Here is a 19,906-nt window from a genome sequence, read left to right on the forward strand (position 1 = left end):
GGATGGGAAAAGAACCACCAATGCTGCAATTGGTAGATGAATCGCTCTGCCTCCTGAGCCACAGTAGCTTTACCCGACCTGCATTTGCTATGAATCTGCAAGCCACTGTGCAACCCACCATCACCCCAGTTCTTCTTTTTCATGCCGTTTCTGATTTAATCGATAACATATATATTGCGATTGATGATTGCTTTTTCATGTACTGCCCAGGGCAGCAAATTCCCATAACAGAGCTGTGGCACAAAAGCAAATTAAATGTACAGAGAAAAATACCCTGGGGCATATCTGTATGTGAATACACAATATGTACCTTCATCCTCATGTCCCGCCCATGTTTCTCTAGCTCTTTTTTCATCTCCTGAGCTCCCAAACAGGCCAGGTTCAGCACCAAATGCTTCCATTCAATTGGCTGGAAGACATGTGGGTCGTGAGGCACGTACAAACCAATCTTCACCTGGTAGAAACAGAAAATGTGTTTAAAGGTTCTTCATTAACTCTTGGACTGCATTTATTTCCCACACCCTTTATCTTCTTCCTTTACCTTCTTTAGTGTGTGCTGGTATCTCTTGTAGGAGTTTTCAAATTCAGCCACCAGTTCTCCGAGAGTCCGATGGGTGAGTGGTTTGTCCATCAGGTCCTGGCGGCGGCTCATACCTAGCGACCCATACCGGCCATTGCAATAGACGCCCAGCACAACATGGTGAAAGCAGTGACCCGAAAACTGGGTCTTAAAGCTGATGGGGAAACGCTCGAGAGACGTCAGCCCATTGGTCAGGTAGCTGATCAACACCGCAGGATTAAGGAAAGACCTGGAAGTTTTTTTGTGGTGTAAAAATATTATTGGGGTAAAATAAATGTCTGCTGTGCTTTTATTGCACCTCTGGAACTGCTCAAAAATTATTTACCTTTGAGTACAAACCTGAGAGTGAAAGTGTATTTGTTTGAATTTGTCACAGCAGAGGAAGCAAAGCAGCTTGAGTTGTTTGAAATGAGATTCAGTCTGACTCTCAGAAGGCCTATAGTATGAAAATGTCACTGGGTAAATAATGTCTTCTGAACACAGTTTGTGTGCTCATGAGAGTTTGTGCAGCTCCATCGGTCTTACTGAATCTGTCAGGTTCACTGATGTTTTTACATTTATTCAACAAGGAAAACAGGGGCAGAGAGATATGATCTGTCTGGTACAGAGGACACGATAACACACACATCAGATCATATGTCTGCTGATCTTAGTGACTCACCAAGACGTCACAAATGAAGGCAGGATTCGACTGCATGTTCATACCATAAAGACATGTCAGTCCTGTTTTAGGCCACGCCCCAAAACACACCCTTCTTTATCACCTATTTAACTTAGAAACTAAGCTTCGTGCTGTATTAGGTCAAACTCAAGACTGGCTATTAATACTGATGAGGAAGGTTTTTACTGAGGTGACAAATCAAGTGATTGAGGGTTGATTTTCCAATTGAATTCTATATATTAGTTCTGTTTTTGCAATCACAAAAATTTATAGCTACTCGTTATTAGAAGGAAATGCATCCAAAAGATCAGATTTTCAGTAAATTATTGAATCTATATTTAGACAGATCTCATCCTGTGTACTGCACATCTTCATGCTACATGCATCCAACTGTAGCAATCTGTTCTACCATACAGCAACAGAGAAACTTGGAAGATGTCTTTGTGGGCCAGTAGCCAGCCATCTGCTCTATTCTGCCTATGGATGGAAGTCTGCCATTGGTTAGAACACATGTCTGTCACTTCACCAGCCTGGATGCCACAGCACTGCTGTGTTTTCATTAAATATTCACAAAGCAGACCACTGATGACATGCACATACCAATGTATTTCAATGTGTCTCTCTGGCTGTGTGGGGGAGTTTGTGGTTTTAAAGTAGAACACGGATCTAAACAGGGTTGGCTGGACAGTCAAGTAAAGAAACCACTGAACTTCCACAGTCAGCGTGCTGCCCAAGTGACTAAACCTTGGGATGAATGCTTGGACGGTCACACATAGGTTTTATTTGTGCGCAAACATACCACCTGCATTATTCCCCTTAACAAAATAACTTAATCAATTAATAGCACAGTCAAAATAGAGTTAAATGTGTTAAGAATGTGCTTTTGCTTGTATCATATTGATCATATATTGAAATATTATTTTAGGTAGGCACACTGTTTTCAATCCACAGACTCAGATATTGATACACCTTCTTAACTGGTCCACTTGACATCCCTCTCACTTACAAAAAGGATCAGCAAACATCAGTTTATCAAAACAACACAAACCTGGTAATTTCTTTGCTACTTTTAGCAACTTTTTACATCCTTTCAGCAACAAAAGCCTATGGAGTTCACTACTTTGCAGCAAGATCGTGCCTTCCTGGCACAGAACAGAGCTCTCTCTCTGCACTGTTGATTAGATCAGTCAGAGGGCAGCTCTTTCTATCGTCCCGTTCTAGTTGTCTTTTTTTTTTAATTTGCAATCATGTAAATAGATATCAAATCACAGCACAGTCACTATCTTTGATTCTTTGAAAATATTTACTGTTTTTACTGTTTGTATTTACTGATTACCAATGAAGCTCAAGAAGCCCCCAAAAACTGATCCTGGGTATCCTGATATAACCGACTGTCACAAAATTAATCTAAACCACAATAGTTCTGACAAGAGATAATTTAAATCAGGGTTGATGATTGTCTTATCCTATTCTAATAACAAATATCATAAAAAATATTTAAACATGTTCATTAGTAAGAAGCTTTTATGAGTGTCATATTTTATTGTGATTCCTTTTCTTCATTGGCAAAAATGAAGAATGATCCACCAATGACAAGAATGCCTGGACGCCAAATGTTTATGTTTGGCATCAGCTTTAACTTCCTCTGACAGATTCCTGCGAGTGTTTCATTTTGGATCAATATTTATCCTACAGGATGAATACAAACATGAAAATCATACACCAACACACCCTGCTGTTTCTTGCTAATGAATGCTTCATTAGACAGGCGTACTTCCTGTGCCAGAGGACATGTGACACTGCTAGCAGTAGCTCCCTGACTGAGACTGCGACTAAAAGAGCACCTATCACTACCTCACACTACTCATCCATCTGTCAATTCTAAAGCAAAAATTAAAACAAACCTCTGTGGATTAGTTTCTCTGCCCCACAGGGATGCTCTAATGCAACAGAAATCCATACTTGTTCTGTTTCTGAAAAGCAGAGGTAACTGAAAAAGCTTAATAATAAATATAAATTCGTTGCAGCAACAATGTTCTGGTTAACTCTCTCACTGTTCCTCTTACCTTTTGCATCCTTTTCCTCTCCAATCCTCTACCCTCCCTTCCTCAAGTTTCTATGTCAGTGCAAAGATTAAAGATAATATTTTAGAAGCATAAAATTCCCTTTACATATATTTTTTCCTTTAATCAAGGATATACTAGGATACTTCCAGCTTTGTGGTCTTTCCTTATTTTAAAACAGTAAAACCTTATATATATATATATATATATATATTACATGCTTCATGCTGTTTATATATATTGTATAATGGCAGATTTTGCTGGATTATTTTTATATTTATAAACAACTAAGTTTTACACTAGGATTCAAGTGGAGGCTGCTTTGTGCTCTAGCCTTACTCTGCAAAGCACCAGTCAGTGATGGCTAATACAATGGGACATGTCACACACACACACACACACACACACACACACACACACACACACACGCACGCGCGCGTATACATGCACGCATGCAAACACATGCATGCACACACACAGAGCTGGTTGGACCCAAGATAAACCCTGCGTATCCTGGAGAGATTTCAGATCACTGATAACGTGGAAGAACAGAGAACCAGAAGCAGACTAAACCCAGACAGACAGCCACCACCATTACAGACTACAACAGTGGCTACTCATCCCTTTTTCTTGCCTACGTTTCTATCTTGGCTTTCCACTACTTCTCACAGCGTGACTCTTTCTCACAAATGAAGTGTTTTGATTGAGTTACCAGGTAGGTTAACGTTGCAGGTAAATGTGTGTGAATGACACTGGGTCATTCTTGTTTCACAATGATCCATACAGATTTTTATGTCTTTTAAGTCACTGTATTTTATGTGTGATAATATTATTTAGGACATTATTTAATACTGATGATCCATTGCGTTAAGACATTTCAAAATCAACTGGTTAGGTTGGTTATGCATTAGCATAACAATAGCTGGAATCCAAGGAAGGCGTGTCTATTAATTGGTGTGGCCTTGGTTGACATTCAAATTACACGTAAACCACTGCGGTCAACAGGTGAGGCCTCATAGCTCAGTGGTTAGAGCACTGGTCTTGTAAACCAGGGGTCGTGAGTTCAATTCTCGCTGGGGCCTGAGAACTTTTCTTTTCACCCCGCTTAAATTATATTTATCAGTCCTGACCTCATAACACAACCAAAGGTGAAACCACACAATTACTGTCTCTTATAGCTCTGAATGTCACTGTGGGGTTCTTTAAAGGGCATGCAGCAAATGGAAAAACAAAACAAACAAAAAAAACTAAAACTGCCACTGTCTTATAAATTCTCCTGTCCTATGGTGACCCCCCGCCCCCCAGAGCTCCTACCGTCCCTCCCAGCTCACTCTCTCCCTAAAGCCAGTCTCAATTAAAGTCACTGTCAGCTGTCACCCTTACAGCCCTTGAGGAAAGCAAATATGAAACTAGCACATGCGAAACTGGACCAACAGTTCACAGACGGGGAGGGAAATCTCTCATCTGGTGACACTCAAAAGTCCTAGTTTCCTGACCTGCTGCTTGTATTTGAAAAGTATTTGGTTGCACTGAAACAATTTTAATATATTTTGTTTTGCAAACTAAGCCATTATTTCACAGGTGTGCAAATCCAATCAATCAAATGAATGTTGCAATGCAATGTGGTAGGCTTTATAAAGTGTGGACCGAAATTCAAAAAGAATTCAACTTCTGAAAAATCATCCATCCCTTTTTGCTCTGCTTATCTAATTCAGGGTAAGGGATGAAGCATATCCAAGCTCTGTTGGGGCAACAGGTGGGGTATACACTGGAAAGGCCATACAGAAAGGCCCCAGACTGGATTTAAACACAGGACCATCCAAACCGCCACTGTTCAACATCTGCTGATAGATCAAATAATACTTTGTATCTTTCAGTTTAATGGTTAAAGCTGGTAATATATTTTTTCAATATGGAAAAATGTTACTTTTGACATGTTACTTTGGTCTGATAAACATAATCAATGAAACAAAACAGAAGCAGCACATTTGCTACAACAGTCATTTTAAACAATAACTCTAAATCAAGGATGGTTTAACAGCGCCTTAGTGAATTTACCATTTAAAAATAAAATCACTTTATAACATTTTCTTCAAAATGACACACATACTCAGTACAAGTGTATTTCTGTGAAGATAGCCATTTGGGTGTCAACTGGCCTTTGGAACCAAGTAGCCACTAGAGTAACTGCAGTTTTTAAGCACCTCTGCATGGCTTTATTTGGAGTTTAGTGCATGGAAAAGCATTACAGTTCAGCATATCAAAAACAACAACAACAACAAAACAACTGGCAAATCACTTGTGGTAAATAGTCAAAACAAACATTTCCTTTTAGAACAATGATGAAGAACGAGTTCAGATTCTAATTTTGCCATAAGCAAACATGTTTTCAAGGAATTGAAAAAACACTTTCTCAAATCGCAATAGAGAAGGAGTTGCAAAAATAAAGCACTGCTGCTTTCAAATTTAAGCTCTGCTGGATGATACTAAGCTGGTGAGTATTGGGGGGGGGGGGGGGGGGTGTCGGTTAAACTTTGAAGTGGGCTTGTTGCCAAGCAACACGGCAAGCGCTGGAAAGAGTGGCAATGGTGGGGAGCATTAGGATATTACAGCAGCATGTCTTATTGATTTCACCCACAAATAACAAAATGACCTTTTGGCCCTCTGCTTAGTGTGTGTGCGTGTGCGTGTGTGTGTGTGTGTGTGTGTGTGTGTGTATATACAGGAAAGGATACATTCCCAAGATGACGGCCTCGAGGCATTTGATTGGTAAAGACTCCCTGATCATCTCTCTTGCTGTCTCCATTAATCTGAATGGGGAGGAAGATGATGAGACGAGGAAGAGGAAGGAAAGGGAAGGGTTGGAAGCAATACACCTTGCACAGAGACAGCATTGAATTAGACACATGATTTAGGCACTGTGGTAATGTTACATCCCAAAGTCATAATCAAGTAACTCAAGCAACTTAGCTGTTGCTTCCTATTCAAGCCAGCTTTTCATCCAATCAGTAAAGATGATGACAAAAGGGTGATAACAGGACAGTTCTGTTTATATTACTGTGATTGAGTCACAGTGTACAGTTACATGTACTTGCCAAAGCTGCAGTTCACTTACCCACACAGTGGACGGCTCTTCTTGATTTCAAAGAACTGAGTTCCTGTGTGGTTATATCTGATGGAAATGTCAGGGACAACAGCGACTTTACAACACTTCAGTCCTGTGGCTCAACTCCTATTGACATAAGTGATTATGGTGTTTTGATCACTTAAAGTCTATAAGAGCATCCAATGATGTGAGGCACAAGCAGGACTAGCTTCACCTGACAGATAAAAGCTTATACTGTCCTCCCTGTCGTGCTTGTGATAAAGGATACTGCAGAGCCTTCATGAAGTTTTGGACGGCCAACAGCCAGTCTGGGACAGACATGGATGGCTTGAAAGTTGGAATTGAGGGAATTGGATGCTGGAAAGAGAAAAAGAGAGAGCATTAGAGATATTTTTTCCACATCATTTTCAGTAAGTCGACATATGGTAACACTCAGAGCCCCCAAACCACCTTCCGCCATCTTTAAAAAAACCCTGCATTCCTAATGTGCTGTGACTCATTGCATCTCATATAGCTGACACACACCGCTGTTCCTTAAACCAGTCTTCTTTATTTTTAAACAACAAACACCTCATTAGAAACTCACCTCTCTTTATACTCGAGTGCAGTGCATGTCTGACACACAACATGAGCAAGTCTCTAACTCAAGATATTAGGGTCATGTTCTCTGCACCACCTCTACGCCCACAGATACCCACATGGTGAACAGCAACATGGGGTGAAAATGAACTCCCACTGCTGCTTTGGCAGCTGTTTCACCTCAACAAGAACCACTACAAAGAGGAAACAGCGGCTGCAAGTGTGGATACATGAACGGACGCGACCACACCAAGAGAGGGTGAGTCAGGCTGAAATACAGACTGAAGCTTCCTCATACACAGGCAGCCTGCGTGATGTACATATGTGTGTGTGTGTGTGTGTGTGTGTGTGTGTGTGTGTGTGTGTTTGCGCGTGTTTGTGTGCAGGAAGGGTGAACCATAGCACAAGGCCTATCATTTCCTGTGGGTTTTGCTCCATTCTTTATTGACAGCATAAAAAGGGAAGTGAGAAGGAGGACAACAGAACAACATGGTGACACAGCTCTGCATGCTACAGTGTTTTTGGTCGCTTGTCTTTCGTTTCCATAAAGAAAGATTTAAAAAGAAGGAAGTCAGAAAGGTTTGTTTTACAGTCCCACAGGAGGTATTTCACCTACACGCTTCAGTTGTTGGCCTCGTTCATGTATGATAAACAGACACATTTCTAATTTAATCACTAATGCTGTCACAACAAACAGAGTCACACTGTAACCCAAAACATATTTATAAAATTGCAGCATTATATGTTTTTTTTGAGCCCAAACTTAAAATGATAGAAATGCTAATTTCATTTCTATGTGCAGCCAGCTTCTTGGTAGAAGGCTAAGCTATATGACACAACTAAATTGAAATGATCAAAGGTGATTAACTTCGGACTGGTTCAAGGGTTTATGTGATATGTTATGTGGAACATGCAGTTAAAATTCACATACACACTTTAGTGTATTTATGTTTGGGCCAGTGTAGCCTCAGTGAAACTGAGCTGATGCTATCCTACATCTGACCGTTTCATCTAGGTCCCTTGGTTTGTCCATAATCTACGATGGTTTGACAATTTTGACAGTTAGCCTGATCCCACTCAGTACAGTACTGCTACAGTATACAGGCTACACACACATATGTTTAAACTAATATCTGACAAGGCTCAATTGAAATTGAAATTATTAAATCTAGCTTAAATGGTTGCCAATTAACTTGTGTTTCCATAGAGACAAAAAAGTCAAATCGACTTTAAAGCAGACGCCAAGCCAGCCAGGCAACCTGTCAGACAGTAAGTCACAGAGCAAATAAAATAATCAGCCAACTGGCCACTCGTACAGTTATTAGGCAAGTCAAAAGTCATTCAGCCCATAAATCAGTCTGCCAGCTGGCCCAAACCAGTAAATAGCAGGTTTTACTACCACATAATCTCTCATGTAGTGAAATCCTCACTAAGGCGTTATGGAGTGGCTACAGCAGCTGACACACACACAAACACGTGCGCGCGCACAAACACACTAAAGCGGCTTTCGTCTGGGTCAGGGAGTGAGATGAGTGCTGATCTCTCCGTTATCATCCTCCCCTCTCTCCTTTCCGCTACAGTAAAAGGATGATGGTGACTTGCACAGCTTAATGTCCTTGTGAAGCGTGCGTTAAGCAATCACATTGGACATATATGTACAATATGCAGCACACTCTTATTAACTATAATATACTGTAGACAGCAACACAGTGTCAGGATGCAGTAGCCTTCCCCCTGTCTATTAAGAGTTCAGCTTGGAGAGCATCAGTTCAGAGCCACAGTTAACACTGATAATTAATCTGTCACTGGTTCCTTTCCTGTTTTCCTCCCTCCTCTGTAATCTTGTCCCTTTTCCTCTTTCTTCTCCAACCATCCTTTTGTTATGTTTTTATAGTCATCTCTACTCTACTCTACTCTACTCTTCTTTTGCCCTTTCTTTCCCATTATATTCGTATCTATCATCTTTTTTCCCCCCTTTCTGTAACGCCCCTCGTTTTTCTCCCTCTTCTCATATGTCATTTTGTCCTCCTTCTGTATCTTCACCAACATGTTTTTTCTCCACCTCTACAGTCCAGAGCCAGCTTTACATCCACCAGATCTAAACATCATCTGTATCCGTCTCCCCTCTGCTGGGTCTCAAGGACTAACATATCCCATCCAGCAGCACAGACAAAATACAAAGCGACTGGGACACAGAGGAGACAGTATGACTGTCCTGGTTTTTGAATTTTAAATTGTTTGATGGAAATGGGGGATGAGCAGTAAAAGGCAGTATAAGAAAGAAAAGGAGGTGGAAAATAGTAAGAGAACTGCAGAATAATTGCCAAGAGTCAAATTAATTTTATAACTAGTTTTAAGAACAGGCTCAGCTGTTGTTAACAAATTATTAAAGCTGAGCAAGACATGTAAATTTATTTACAATTCCATGCCTTATCTATCCAAGCTTTTTGGGAGTATAAATAAACAGATGAGTGTTTTTGTCTTTAATGTATGCTGGGTAATACTAAGGTGACAGATACTACAGATAGCTGTGTCCTCTACAACCTTTAAAGCACTTTTGCTCTGTGTGATGAAATATTCAAAACAAATAAGCAGGACAGAAAGAGGGAGAGAGACCGATCAAATTTCCTGTTGTCAAGTTATCTTTAGAGCGGGACATCCCAAGGAATGCCTTTTTCTCTGAGCGTGTGTGCAAAAAAGACAGCTGAGACACCAATGATTAATCCTCAGCATAAGACTTCCTTTTTTCATTTGTATGAAAAGTAATGACAGCATTCCCTGAAGGCTTCCACTAGTTCACTGCAGACAGCAGTACTTAACTGTGGCTTGTATCTGCTGCAAGACTATGATAAGCACACACACACACACACACACACACACACACACACACACACACACACACACACACACACACACACGCACACACAGTTTCAGTTTATGGTCATATTAATTAAATTTTAAAATAAAAGCAACTTTGCTATCTGTGATTCAAATCTGATGCACACACACAGTCACCGAATGTATATATTATATATAATGTTCTCCCCCCCCTCCCTTTTGCACAAGTCAGGCTACATTTCACTGTGTGTTATACCTGTATAACTATGCATGTGATGAATAAAGAACCTTGAACCTTCTTGAAGATTACTGCTGCTGTCTGTAATTCTTTGCCTCAGAGCACATCTGTCTGCAGTAATCCTTGTTGGCAGGCGTCCATATGTATCAACGTCCGAGCCAAAACATTTCTACTTGAATTACACACATAGGGATGTCTGTAATTCAGCAGCACTGTTTTACTCTGGACCCTGATATATATTAGGGCTGCCACGATTAGTCGACTAGTCACGATTACATCGACTATCAAAATCGTCGACGACCAATTTAATAGTTGACGCGTCGTTTGAAGCTTTGTAATATCCCAAAAGACGCAGGAATAAGTAGTAGGATTTAAGAGTGTAATAACGGACTGAAACAGAAGATGGCAGCACTGCATGTACAAGGATGCCAACCGTTAAACCCTGAAGAAGAAGAAGACATCTCATATTTTCAAAAGCGCTCTGACGTTTTCGGAGACGTCTGTTACCCACCAGCTCGATACCTAGCCCAGGTTCAAGGCTCACTAGAGCCCGTGAGAACACCGGACTCCCGGCACATCATTTTCAAACCCACCGCTGTCTTTCGCTACTCAGGTTAAACATGATATACAAGTCACTAAGATAACTTAAAATGTTATTGTTTGGCTTTTTTCGGTATTTTATTTGTTCCTGAGTAAATCAGTTTGGCTGCGATTCAAGTTATAGTTTTTACACAGCTGAATAAACGTCAAGCAGACAACTGACTATCAGAAGTGTGAGATGCTCGAGAATATACTCCGGGGTCCCGTTATATTTTAGATAGCAAGGAGCAGACGGCTGAGTTTATTAAACTTCACCGAAACAATCTGTAAATTTCATTAAAAATTAAACAATCATCTTGTCTTTATTTTTAGTTAGCACATACCTAAAACACTTAAAAGCTGTAAGCTAATGATAGTTATATAAGAGCAGATGCATGCTGGTGCAATAAGCTGTAGGTTTTACGCTCAATGGATGCATGATCTGATTAGTCGACTAATCGCAAAAATAATTGGTGACTAGTCGACTATCAAAATAATCGTTTGTGGCAGCCCTAATATATATAACAGGTCATATTCGCTAAACTATCCCACAAAAATAATATCATTTTGGGAATCTGTCAGCTGCAGATTTTTTTCCTGCTTTCTTGTTGTTATGTCACTTGTTATGTCACTCAGGTCATTCTGCTGGGGCAATGCTAAAAGGTTATAGTTGTACTGTGATCTGTTAAGGCCAACCAAAATAAATAAATCCTATTGTCATTGAAGAGAAACATTTACCCTTAAAAGAATTCCTCCCTGAAAAAAAACTGAAAAACGTGATGACCAACACTTTGCCAGATGTAGAAAAGTAAAGCAAAAAAGCCATTACACTATGGCTTTTTAATATTTTACATTGGGTTGAGCAGGTCACTGCAGGGGCCATGGTTTTGCATTTCATTGCCCTGTTTTCTCTCTCTGACTTCCCATTTACTCTACTGTCCTGTCAAAAACTGTCCCCTGTCCCTTTCTTTTCACCACTGCTACAAAATCTCCAGGCATCAGAAGATATAACCCCTGCAGACTTCCTGCTTGAGGCTCTGAGCTGCATGAAGTAGACATGTGATTTTGAGTTTGGTTTTAGCCCGGACAACGTTGGCTATACCCAGGAGCTCTTGCATCTCGCCAAAACAACTGGCTCTCCTCCACTGGTGATGTAAACAGACCAGATGAGCGGTATCATTGAGAGTGGAAGGGGATTGGCCTACGTAAGAGGAAGACTGCAGAGCTGTAAGGTTTTTAGGTTGGGTGGTGCAACAGATGAAAAGTCCAAGATAAGCTCATCCTTGGTCCATAAGTCTTGCTTGAGCTTCATCACGTTTTTTTTGGAAACTTAAGTAAGCAAGCCATGATGATGATGCTAAACATATGTTCGCAGTGACAAAGGTTAAAAACAACCTGATATCTGTCTGTGGAGCAACACCTTAACTCAGCTTTCTGTATTCTATCTTTCTACAGCTGTTTCTTAGATTTATAGTGCACATATTATTTATTAATGCACTTTGCTCTACTATCTACTCTCTTAATCGTACCTTTTACTCTTCTTTAACTTAACCCAATTTTTCTTTTCTTTTTTAAAAATCTGTTGCATACATAAGTTGTTTTTCTGGCAGTATAAGACCCTCACTATGTACCTGGAGGACTTTTACTTAATGTTGTTTATTGTAGATTGTATTTTATTCTTTATCCTGCTGCTGTAACACAACAATTTCCCTTGTGGGATCAGTAAAGTAAAGATTAACCCATCTCTCTAAACAGATTAAAATCTATAGTGCAGTATTTATTAAAGTCAGTCAAGTGTATAAGAGTAAGGACCAAAATCCAGTCCATAAAGCACAAATTAAAGCTAGGAGAAAGGCAGTCAAAGTCTCGTGATTTAAAATAGTGAGCAGGAACCAGAAGAATCGAAATCCAAATAAAAATCAACATGTCTGCACTTTTGAAACAATGGCTGGTTGTCTCTTAGGAACCAAATTTCACCTGATTTTAGACTCTAATCAGAAGTAAATTGGTTAGTGTGATTTAGTGAATGGTTGCAAATAAGCTGTATTCAATCTGTTGTAATAGCCTGAGAAGATTAATTGCCATCGTTCAGCCAAGTGTACATGTAAAGACTGGGACTTTTTAGAGGCCACGGCTACCCGACCAGATTTAGCCCAGAAAACCAGGTCCATGGATATTGGGTGCTTCGGGGAAAGAGAGTGCAAAGGAAATGAAAAACAAATGTATCCTTCCCCTCGACTGACAGCATCTGTACAGTTAGATTTAGCTCATGTTCCACTGACCAGTAACCAAGCCTCAGATGTAGCACAACAGAACACACAGCAGGACATGAAAACAGACCATGCTTCAACCTGTCACGCTGTGCTTTTAGGGCTTACCGAAATGTTTCAGATAAAATTAGTGAAAATTTAAAACCCTCAGGAAAAATTGCAAAGTGAGTACTGGCTGTAATTATGGTGTAGTTTACAAGGCTTGCAACTTTTGGAGACACTATATCCTGAATCAAATCATTTCTTTCAAGCTTTGGTTGTAAAACAGATCTTTGCTCTGTAGAGTTCTCGCTTGTTTTGTTTCCCCATCAAAAACCCTTCAGGCAGTCCAGTTGGTATTCAGAGATTATCCACCACCCAGATTGTATTAGAGGGATTATTTGGGTGCTGTGGTATGGTGTTAGGACACAGAGAATGGTGACAAGGATTCTGGTCATAGACTGTAATACTGACCTATATTTTAAAAAGCATGTCAAGCTACCACATGTTGCACTATCTTTACAAAGTTATATCGTGGCTAATGATGTTCCTCTCACCATTTGTCTTACTGTCATACGACAAATGGTTTATAAAATGTAAATTTATATAAATTATAAATTTACATTTTATAAACAGCAGCTGTTAGAAATGTCACATTAACAGAGACTACCAAATTCAGATTACACTATATGACGATAATATGCTAATTAATAAGTTAATTAAACATTTTTGGCTTTCACTGTCGGTCCTATTAGGGAAGCAAAACCATTTTCACTCTCATGTCTTCTCCTTGTTCTCTTTCCCCACCTTAAAGCACAGTTAACCCACCTTGGTTAGTTGTGACTGTATCTGTGGTAACCACCCGTTTTACACCTTATAGACACACACACACATACACATACTAGAAGGAGTATCAGGTTACAATAATGGATTGGATTTATATAGCGCTTTTCAAGGCACCTAAAGCGCTTTACAATCCCACTATTCATTCACTCTCACATTCACACACTGATGCAGGCAAACCACAGTTGTAGCCACAGCTGCCCTGGGGCAGACCGACAGAAGCGAGGCTGCCATATCGCGCCATCGGCCCCTCTGGCCAACACCAGTAGGCGGTAGGGTAAAGTGTCTTGCCCAAGGACACAACGACCAGGACAGAGAGAGCAGGGGGATCGAAGCAGCAACCTTCCGGTTAGAGATGAGCTTCCCAATCCCCTGAGCCACGGTCGCCCCACGGGGCCAGGTTACATATCAACAAAGTTACAATGGAAACCAACTGACAATGGAGATACCTACATAAAGCACCAACACAAGACATTACAATAGACAGAGACAGGAATCGAAATCCATGGAAACAAATAACAAAAATGGTAGATGAAGTATAACTTACACAGCTGATGGTTTTTTTTTATTATATTTGTAAATCAGATTTAAGTGGTGATTCTTAGCATTACTTAACGTCATATTAGTTCATTGGTTAACTTAGCTAGCAGAGGAACTCTGTTGGCTGTTATGAGATTGAATTGAGTTAAGCCAATTTTGCAACATAACGGTACTGATCCCTGGTTAAAGGTGACCCCCTGTGAATTTTTGCCTAAGCTCTCAATAACGCTTAGAATCACTAGTGACTTTGGTGGTCTGATCTTGACCTGCGGCGGGACAGATTCCAACTCCACCTTTGAAGTGGAATCATGTTCATGGGCTATGACACCGAGTTGACTAAGAACACAGACTATGAGTTGTAGTCCAACACAGCGGACTTTTAAACAGTTTTATTTAACAGGTTATTTGTGAGACTTGATTCATAATGTATGCAAGTCTAGATTAGACACACTGAAGAAAAAAAACATCAATTTGAAGGTTTTAAAAAGTAGACTAATTGTTTACATAAAAATGTGTTTATATTTTCTTCGTATTAATTATTGCTTCACTGAAGACTGCAAGTTGTAGTGTGTCTTACAATATGCAACGCTAAATCTGTCCAAAAGTAGATACTTCTACATATACAAGGCACAGTTTAGTGTGTTTGTGTGCACACACAACCTGATGCTGTCCTTGTATCTGGAACACAGTAAGTGAGTTTGGCATTGCTAGCCAACCAGGTCACTAATGACCACATGGCCAATTAGCAGAGCCAAACAACAACCGGATTCCCTTCACCTCTGCCTGCAAAACAACAAGCATTCATCCAAATCACTGACGGGAAACTATGAGGAAAATCTGGGCTGAGGGGCCTCAGAAGCAACAGACAAAGATAAATATGTGTTTATATATATATATAAAAAACACCCAGCACGCCCCTGCGGGCGGTTTATCCTTCAAGCTCGGGTCCTCTACCAGAGGCTTGGGAGCTTGAGGGTCCTGCGCAGTATCTTAGCTGTTCCCAGGACTGCGCTCTTCTGGACAGAGATCTCCGATGTTATTCCCGGGATCTGCTGGAGCCACTCGCCTAGCTTGGGAGTCACCGCACCTAGTGCTCCGATTACCACGGGGACCACCATTACCTTCACCCTCCACATCCTCTCGAGCTCTTCTCTGAGCCCTTGGTATTTCTCCAGCTTCTCGTGTTCCTTCTTCCTGATATTGCTGTCATTCGGAACCGCTACATCGATCACTACGGCCGTCTTCTTCTGTTTGTCTACCACCACTATGTCCGGTTGGTTAGCCACCACCATTTTGTCCGTCTGTATCTGGAAGTCCCACAGGATCTTAGCTCGGTCATTCTCCACCACCCTTGGGGGCATCTCCCATTTTGACCTCGGGACTTCCAGGTTATACTCGGCACAGATGTTCCTGTACACTATGCCGGCCATTTGGTTATGGCGTTCCATGTATGCCTTGCCTGCTAGCATCTTGCACCCTGCTGTTATGTGCTGGATTGTCTCTGGGGCATCTTTACACAGCCTGCACCTGGGGTCTTGCCTGGTGTGATAGACCCCAGCCTCTATGGATCTTGTACTCAGAGCTTGTTCTTGTGCTGCCATGATTAGTGCCTCTGTGCTGTCTTTCAGTCCAGCTTTGTCCAGCCACTGGTAGGATTTCTGGATATCATCCACCTCCTCTATCTGCCGGTGGTACATACCGTGCAGGGGCCTGTCCTTCCATGATGGTTCCTCGTCTCCCTCCTCTTTCTTGGGTTTCTGCTGCCTGAGGTATTCACTGAGCACTCGGTCAGTTGGGGCCATCTTCCCAATGTATTCTTGGATGTTCGTTGTCTCATCCTGGACTGTGGTGCTGACACTCACCAGTCCCCGGCCCCCTTCCTTCCGCTTAGCGTACAGCCTCAGGGTGCTGGACTTGGGGTGAAACCCTCCATGCATGGTAAGGAGCTTTCTTGTCTTTATGTCAGTGGCTTCTATCTCCTCCTTTGGCCAGCCTATTACCCCAGCAGGGTACCTGATCACGGGCAGGGCGTACGTGTTGATGGCCCGGATCTTGTTCTTACCATTCAGCTGATTCCTCAGGACTTGCCTGACCCTCTGCAGGTACTTGGTGGTTGCAGCCTTTCTAGCGGCCTCTTCATGGTTCCCATTTGCCTGCGGGATCCCCAGGTACTTGTAACTGTCCTCTATGTCTGCAATGTTGCCTTCTGGTAGTTCAATCCCCTCAGTTCTGACTACCTTCCCTCTCTTTGTTACCATCCGACTACACTTCTCCAGTCCGAACGACATTCCAATGTCATTGCTGTATAGCCTGGTAGTGTGGATCAGTGAATCGATGTCTCGTTCACTCTTGGCATACAGCTTGATGTCATCCATGTACAGGAGGTGGCTGACAACTGCTCCGTTCCGTAGTCGGTATCCGTAGCCAGTCTTGTTAATGATCTCACTGAGGGGGTTCAGGCCTATGCAGAACAGCAGTGGGGACAGAGCATCTCCTTGGTAGATCCCGCACTTGATGGTGACTTGTGCTATGGGCTTGGAGTTGGCCTCTAGTGTTGTACGCCACATCCCCATTGAGTTCCTGATGAAGGCTCTTAGGGTCCCATTGATCTTGTACAATTCTAGGCATTCCAGTATCCAGCTGTGGGGCATTGAGTCATAGGCCTTCTTGTAATCAATCCAGGCAGTGCACAGGTTGGTCAGTCTGGTCTTGCAGTCTCGGCTGACTGTTCTGTCTACCAGTAGCTGGTGTTTTGCGCCTCTGGTATTCTTGCTAATTCCTTTCTGTGTCCCACTCATGTATTGACCCATGTGCCTGTTCATCTTAGCCGATATGATGCCTGACAGGAGCTTCCATGTAGTACTGAGGCAGGTTATTGGTCGGTAGTTGGAGGGGACCGGTCCCTTCTTGGGGTCCTTGGGGATCAGGACCGTCCAACCTTCGGTTAGCCATTCCGGGTGTCTCTCGTTAACTAGCAGCTGGTTCATTTGTGCTGCCAGACGCTCGTGGAGTGCAGTCAGCTTCTTTAGCCAATAGGTAAGTCGCACCTTTCTGCAACTCCGTTAGTTGGCTAACCTCCCTCCGTGCTACTTTGATCTTGCCCTCTAGCCTCCTTCTCCATGGAGGGTACTGCCCCTTGTGGCTGTTCAACTTGTAGCCAAGCATCTCACTGATCACTGCTGCCGTATTGTAGATCAGCTTGTTAGTGTCGGTAATCGTGGTTGTAGGTATTGTCCGTAGTGCTGCATTAACATCATCTAGCAGACCTTCTGAGGGTACTTCACGTAATCTTGGTAACCGGCTACGGGGTATCCAGGTTTCAAGCTTATATATATAAGGGGTGCAACGATACACAAAATTCACGGTTCGGTTCGATACTTTGGTGTCACGGTTCGATATTTTTTCGATACAAAAGAATGTTCATGCATTTTTAATTTGTCATTTATTAAAATTATACATATATATTTTAACTCAAAAGCACAGTTTTTAAATTTAACCCTAACCCTTGTGCATGTTTTTTATTTTGACAGCGAATGCGCACCTGCGGACCACTTATGTGCAGCCCTGGTTATTTAGCTCATCATATTGCAGCCACAGAAATTCTTTTGTCCATGAAACCATAAAGCTGCACTTTCTTTTTGCCTTATAGTCTGATTTGTCATAACTTCTCCGTTTTGTGGTAAGCTTTTCTTTGGCTGTCACTTCTTCACCCTGACCTGTCTTATTTGGCTCAGCAGAACTGAAATGCTTTTACACACGCACTCACATAAGCTCAGCGATTCTCTGCGCGATCAACCTCTCACATGTTTAAGCTTGCTGCGGGAGATTTCACTTGTCATGTTTGCATAGTAAGCTAACGATTAATAAGACGATGTCAGAGGAATTGGTGCACAAATTATCATCACTCACAGATCAGTGCTGTCGCTCTCTATACACAGTTCGCACGATTGCAAAGTGAAAGCAAAAAAACAAGCGCAAATTCAAACGCGACTTCAATATGTCACATATTGACAGTGGCTCACCGATGCCAATGACATAATTACCCAGCTACATTTCTGAAAGAATGCAAAAGCATTGACATATATTTTTCCTACAATAGCCCGACGGGCAGGGAAGAGATAGATTTTGGTAGCCCGACTGAAAAAATCTCTAGCCCCGGGACGTCGGGCTAGCGATATTGCGAGCCCTGTATCTGATTGAGGAATCACTCATCTTTGGAAAAGAGAGTTTATTACAGAGAAATGTCTCTTTCCAAAATAAAAGCTATACTATCCGCTTCTTCTGGGCTATATTCTCAGCAGCATATTAAACATATAAAGAGAATCATGTGCTAACAGCTGTCTAAATGACTCAGCTAAAGTTAGTAGCAAGCTTGCTTTTTTTTGTCTGCTTCCACTTGTCTTTGCACTAGGATGATGTCGGCGTAAATGTGCAGTCATATTCGTTGTGTTCCCACTAGTGCTTTCAGGTTAATCTCGTTGAAATGACCTTAACGCCACAACACGGCAAATCTCCGTTAACGAGCTACCGCCGATCGCTCCGTGCATGGGGCTAGACGGCCAACACGTTAACGAGCTAACTGCGCTAACACACTAGTTCACACCAATGTAATTGAGCATTGCATGGCACATCCAACATACTGTTTTACTTTAGTCCATGACTCGCTTACCTTCAGGGTCATATGTCACATGAAAACCAAAATAATTCCAAACGCCAGATCTGAATGAGGTTCAATTTGCCTGTTGCAAGGAGAGCTTAACTTCTGTCTCGCTAGCTTGCCCTGCGCTCTTCCTTCTGACAATGCTGTCTGTGTTGAACGCTCAGTGGATCTGCGCTGGACAGTGCAGCCTAGGCGGAGTAGTCGAACACAGATTCACTGAGCGCTCAACACAGACAGCATCGTCAGAAGGAAAATTGATAAAATAAATTACAAATGTTGTATTGTTCGATACATATGCGTACCGAACCGAAAGCACTGTATCGAACGGTTCAATATCGATACGAATATCGTTGCACCCCTAATATATATATATATATATATATATATATATATATATACACACACATAAATAAAAATTCCCCACTTGCCCCTGGGGGCGGTCAATCCTTCAAGCTCAGGTCCTCTACCAGAGGCCTGGGAGCTTGTGGGTCCTGCGCAGTATCTTAGCTGTTCCTAGGACTGCGCTCTTCTGGACAGAGATCTCCGCTGTTGTTCCCGGGATCTGCTGGAGCCACTCTCCTAGCTTGGGAGTCATTGCACCTAGTGCTCCGATTACCACTGGGACCACCGACACCTTCACCCTCCACATCCTCTCGAGCTCTTCTCTGAGCCCTTGGTATTTCTCGAGCTTCTCGTGTTCCTTCTTCCTGATGTTGCTGTCATTCGGAACCGCTGCTTGGGTCTTAATGCCACTATAAGCATACCCTATTATTGTTATCGAAACAGTCTTCTAACAAACAAACAGGTTATGATAATAAGCCTGTGTGTGTGTGTGTGTGTGTGTGTGTGTGTGTGTGTGTGTGTGTGTGTGTGTGTGTGTGTGTGTGTGTGTGTACGCGTTTCAGAAGTGACACCGAGTCCCACTCAATGTGACAAATCCAAAATGCAGAACTAATTTCAACTGACAGGT

At 41.9% G+C, this 19,906-nt stretch overlaps 1 protein-coding gene and 1 non-coding gene across 2 annotated transcripts in view; one reads left to right on the top strand and one right to left on the bottom strand.

The window, feature by feature from the left end:
* LOC146617543 (tubulinyl-Tyr carboxypeptidase 2-like) overlaps nt 1-19,906 on the bottom strand; it is a 33,846-nt gene that overhangs the window by 10,704 nt on the left and 3,236 nt on the right. The window contains exons 3-7 of the mRNA XM_085372644.1: nt 6,679-6,767; nt 6,420-6,476; nt 6,040-6,114; nt 542-779; nt 311-454 (exon numbers count right to left, since the gene is read on the bottom strand). Of these exons, the coding sequence (XP_085228770.1) occupies nt 311-454; nt 542-779; nt 6,040-6,114; nt 6,420-6,476; nt 6,679-6,767 (603 nt within the window). The remainder of the gene's footprint in view (nt 1-310; nt 455-541; nt 780-6,039; nt 6,115-6,419; nt 6,477-6,678; nt 6,768-19,906) is intronic.
* trnat-ugu (transfer RNA threonine (anticodon UGU)) lies at nt 4,314-4,386 on the top strand. The gene has a single exon. It is a non-coding gene; the product is annotated as a tRNA-Thr (tRNA).

This window comes from Diplotaxodon limnothrissa, linkage group LG15 (genome assembly GCF_057381915.1).
Source record: "Diplotaxodon limnothrissa isolate DT_005_m linkage group LG15, D_limnothrissa_male_GT1.1, whole genome shotgun sequence".
Classification (NCBI taxonomy): Eukaryota; Metazoa; Chordata; class Actinopteri; order Cichliformes; family Cichlidae; genus Diplotaxodon; species Diplotaxodon limnothrissa.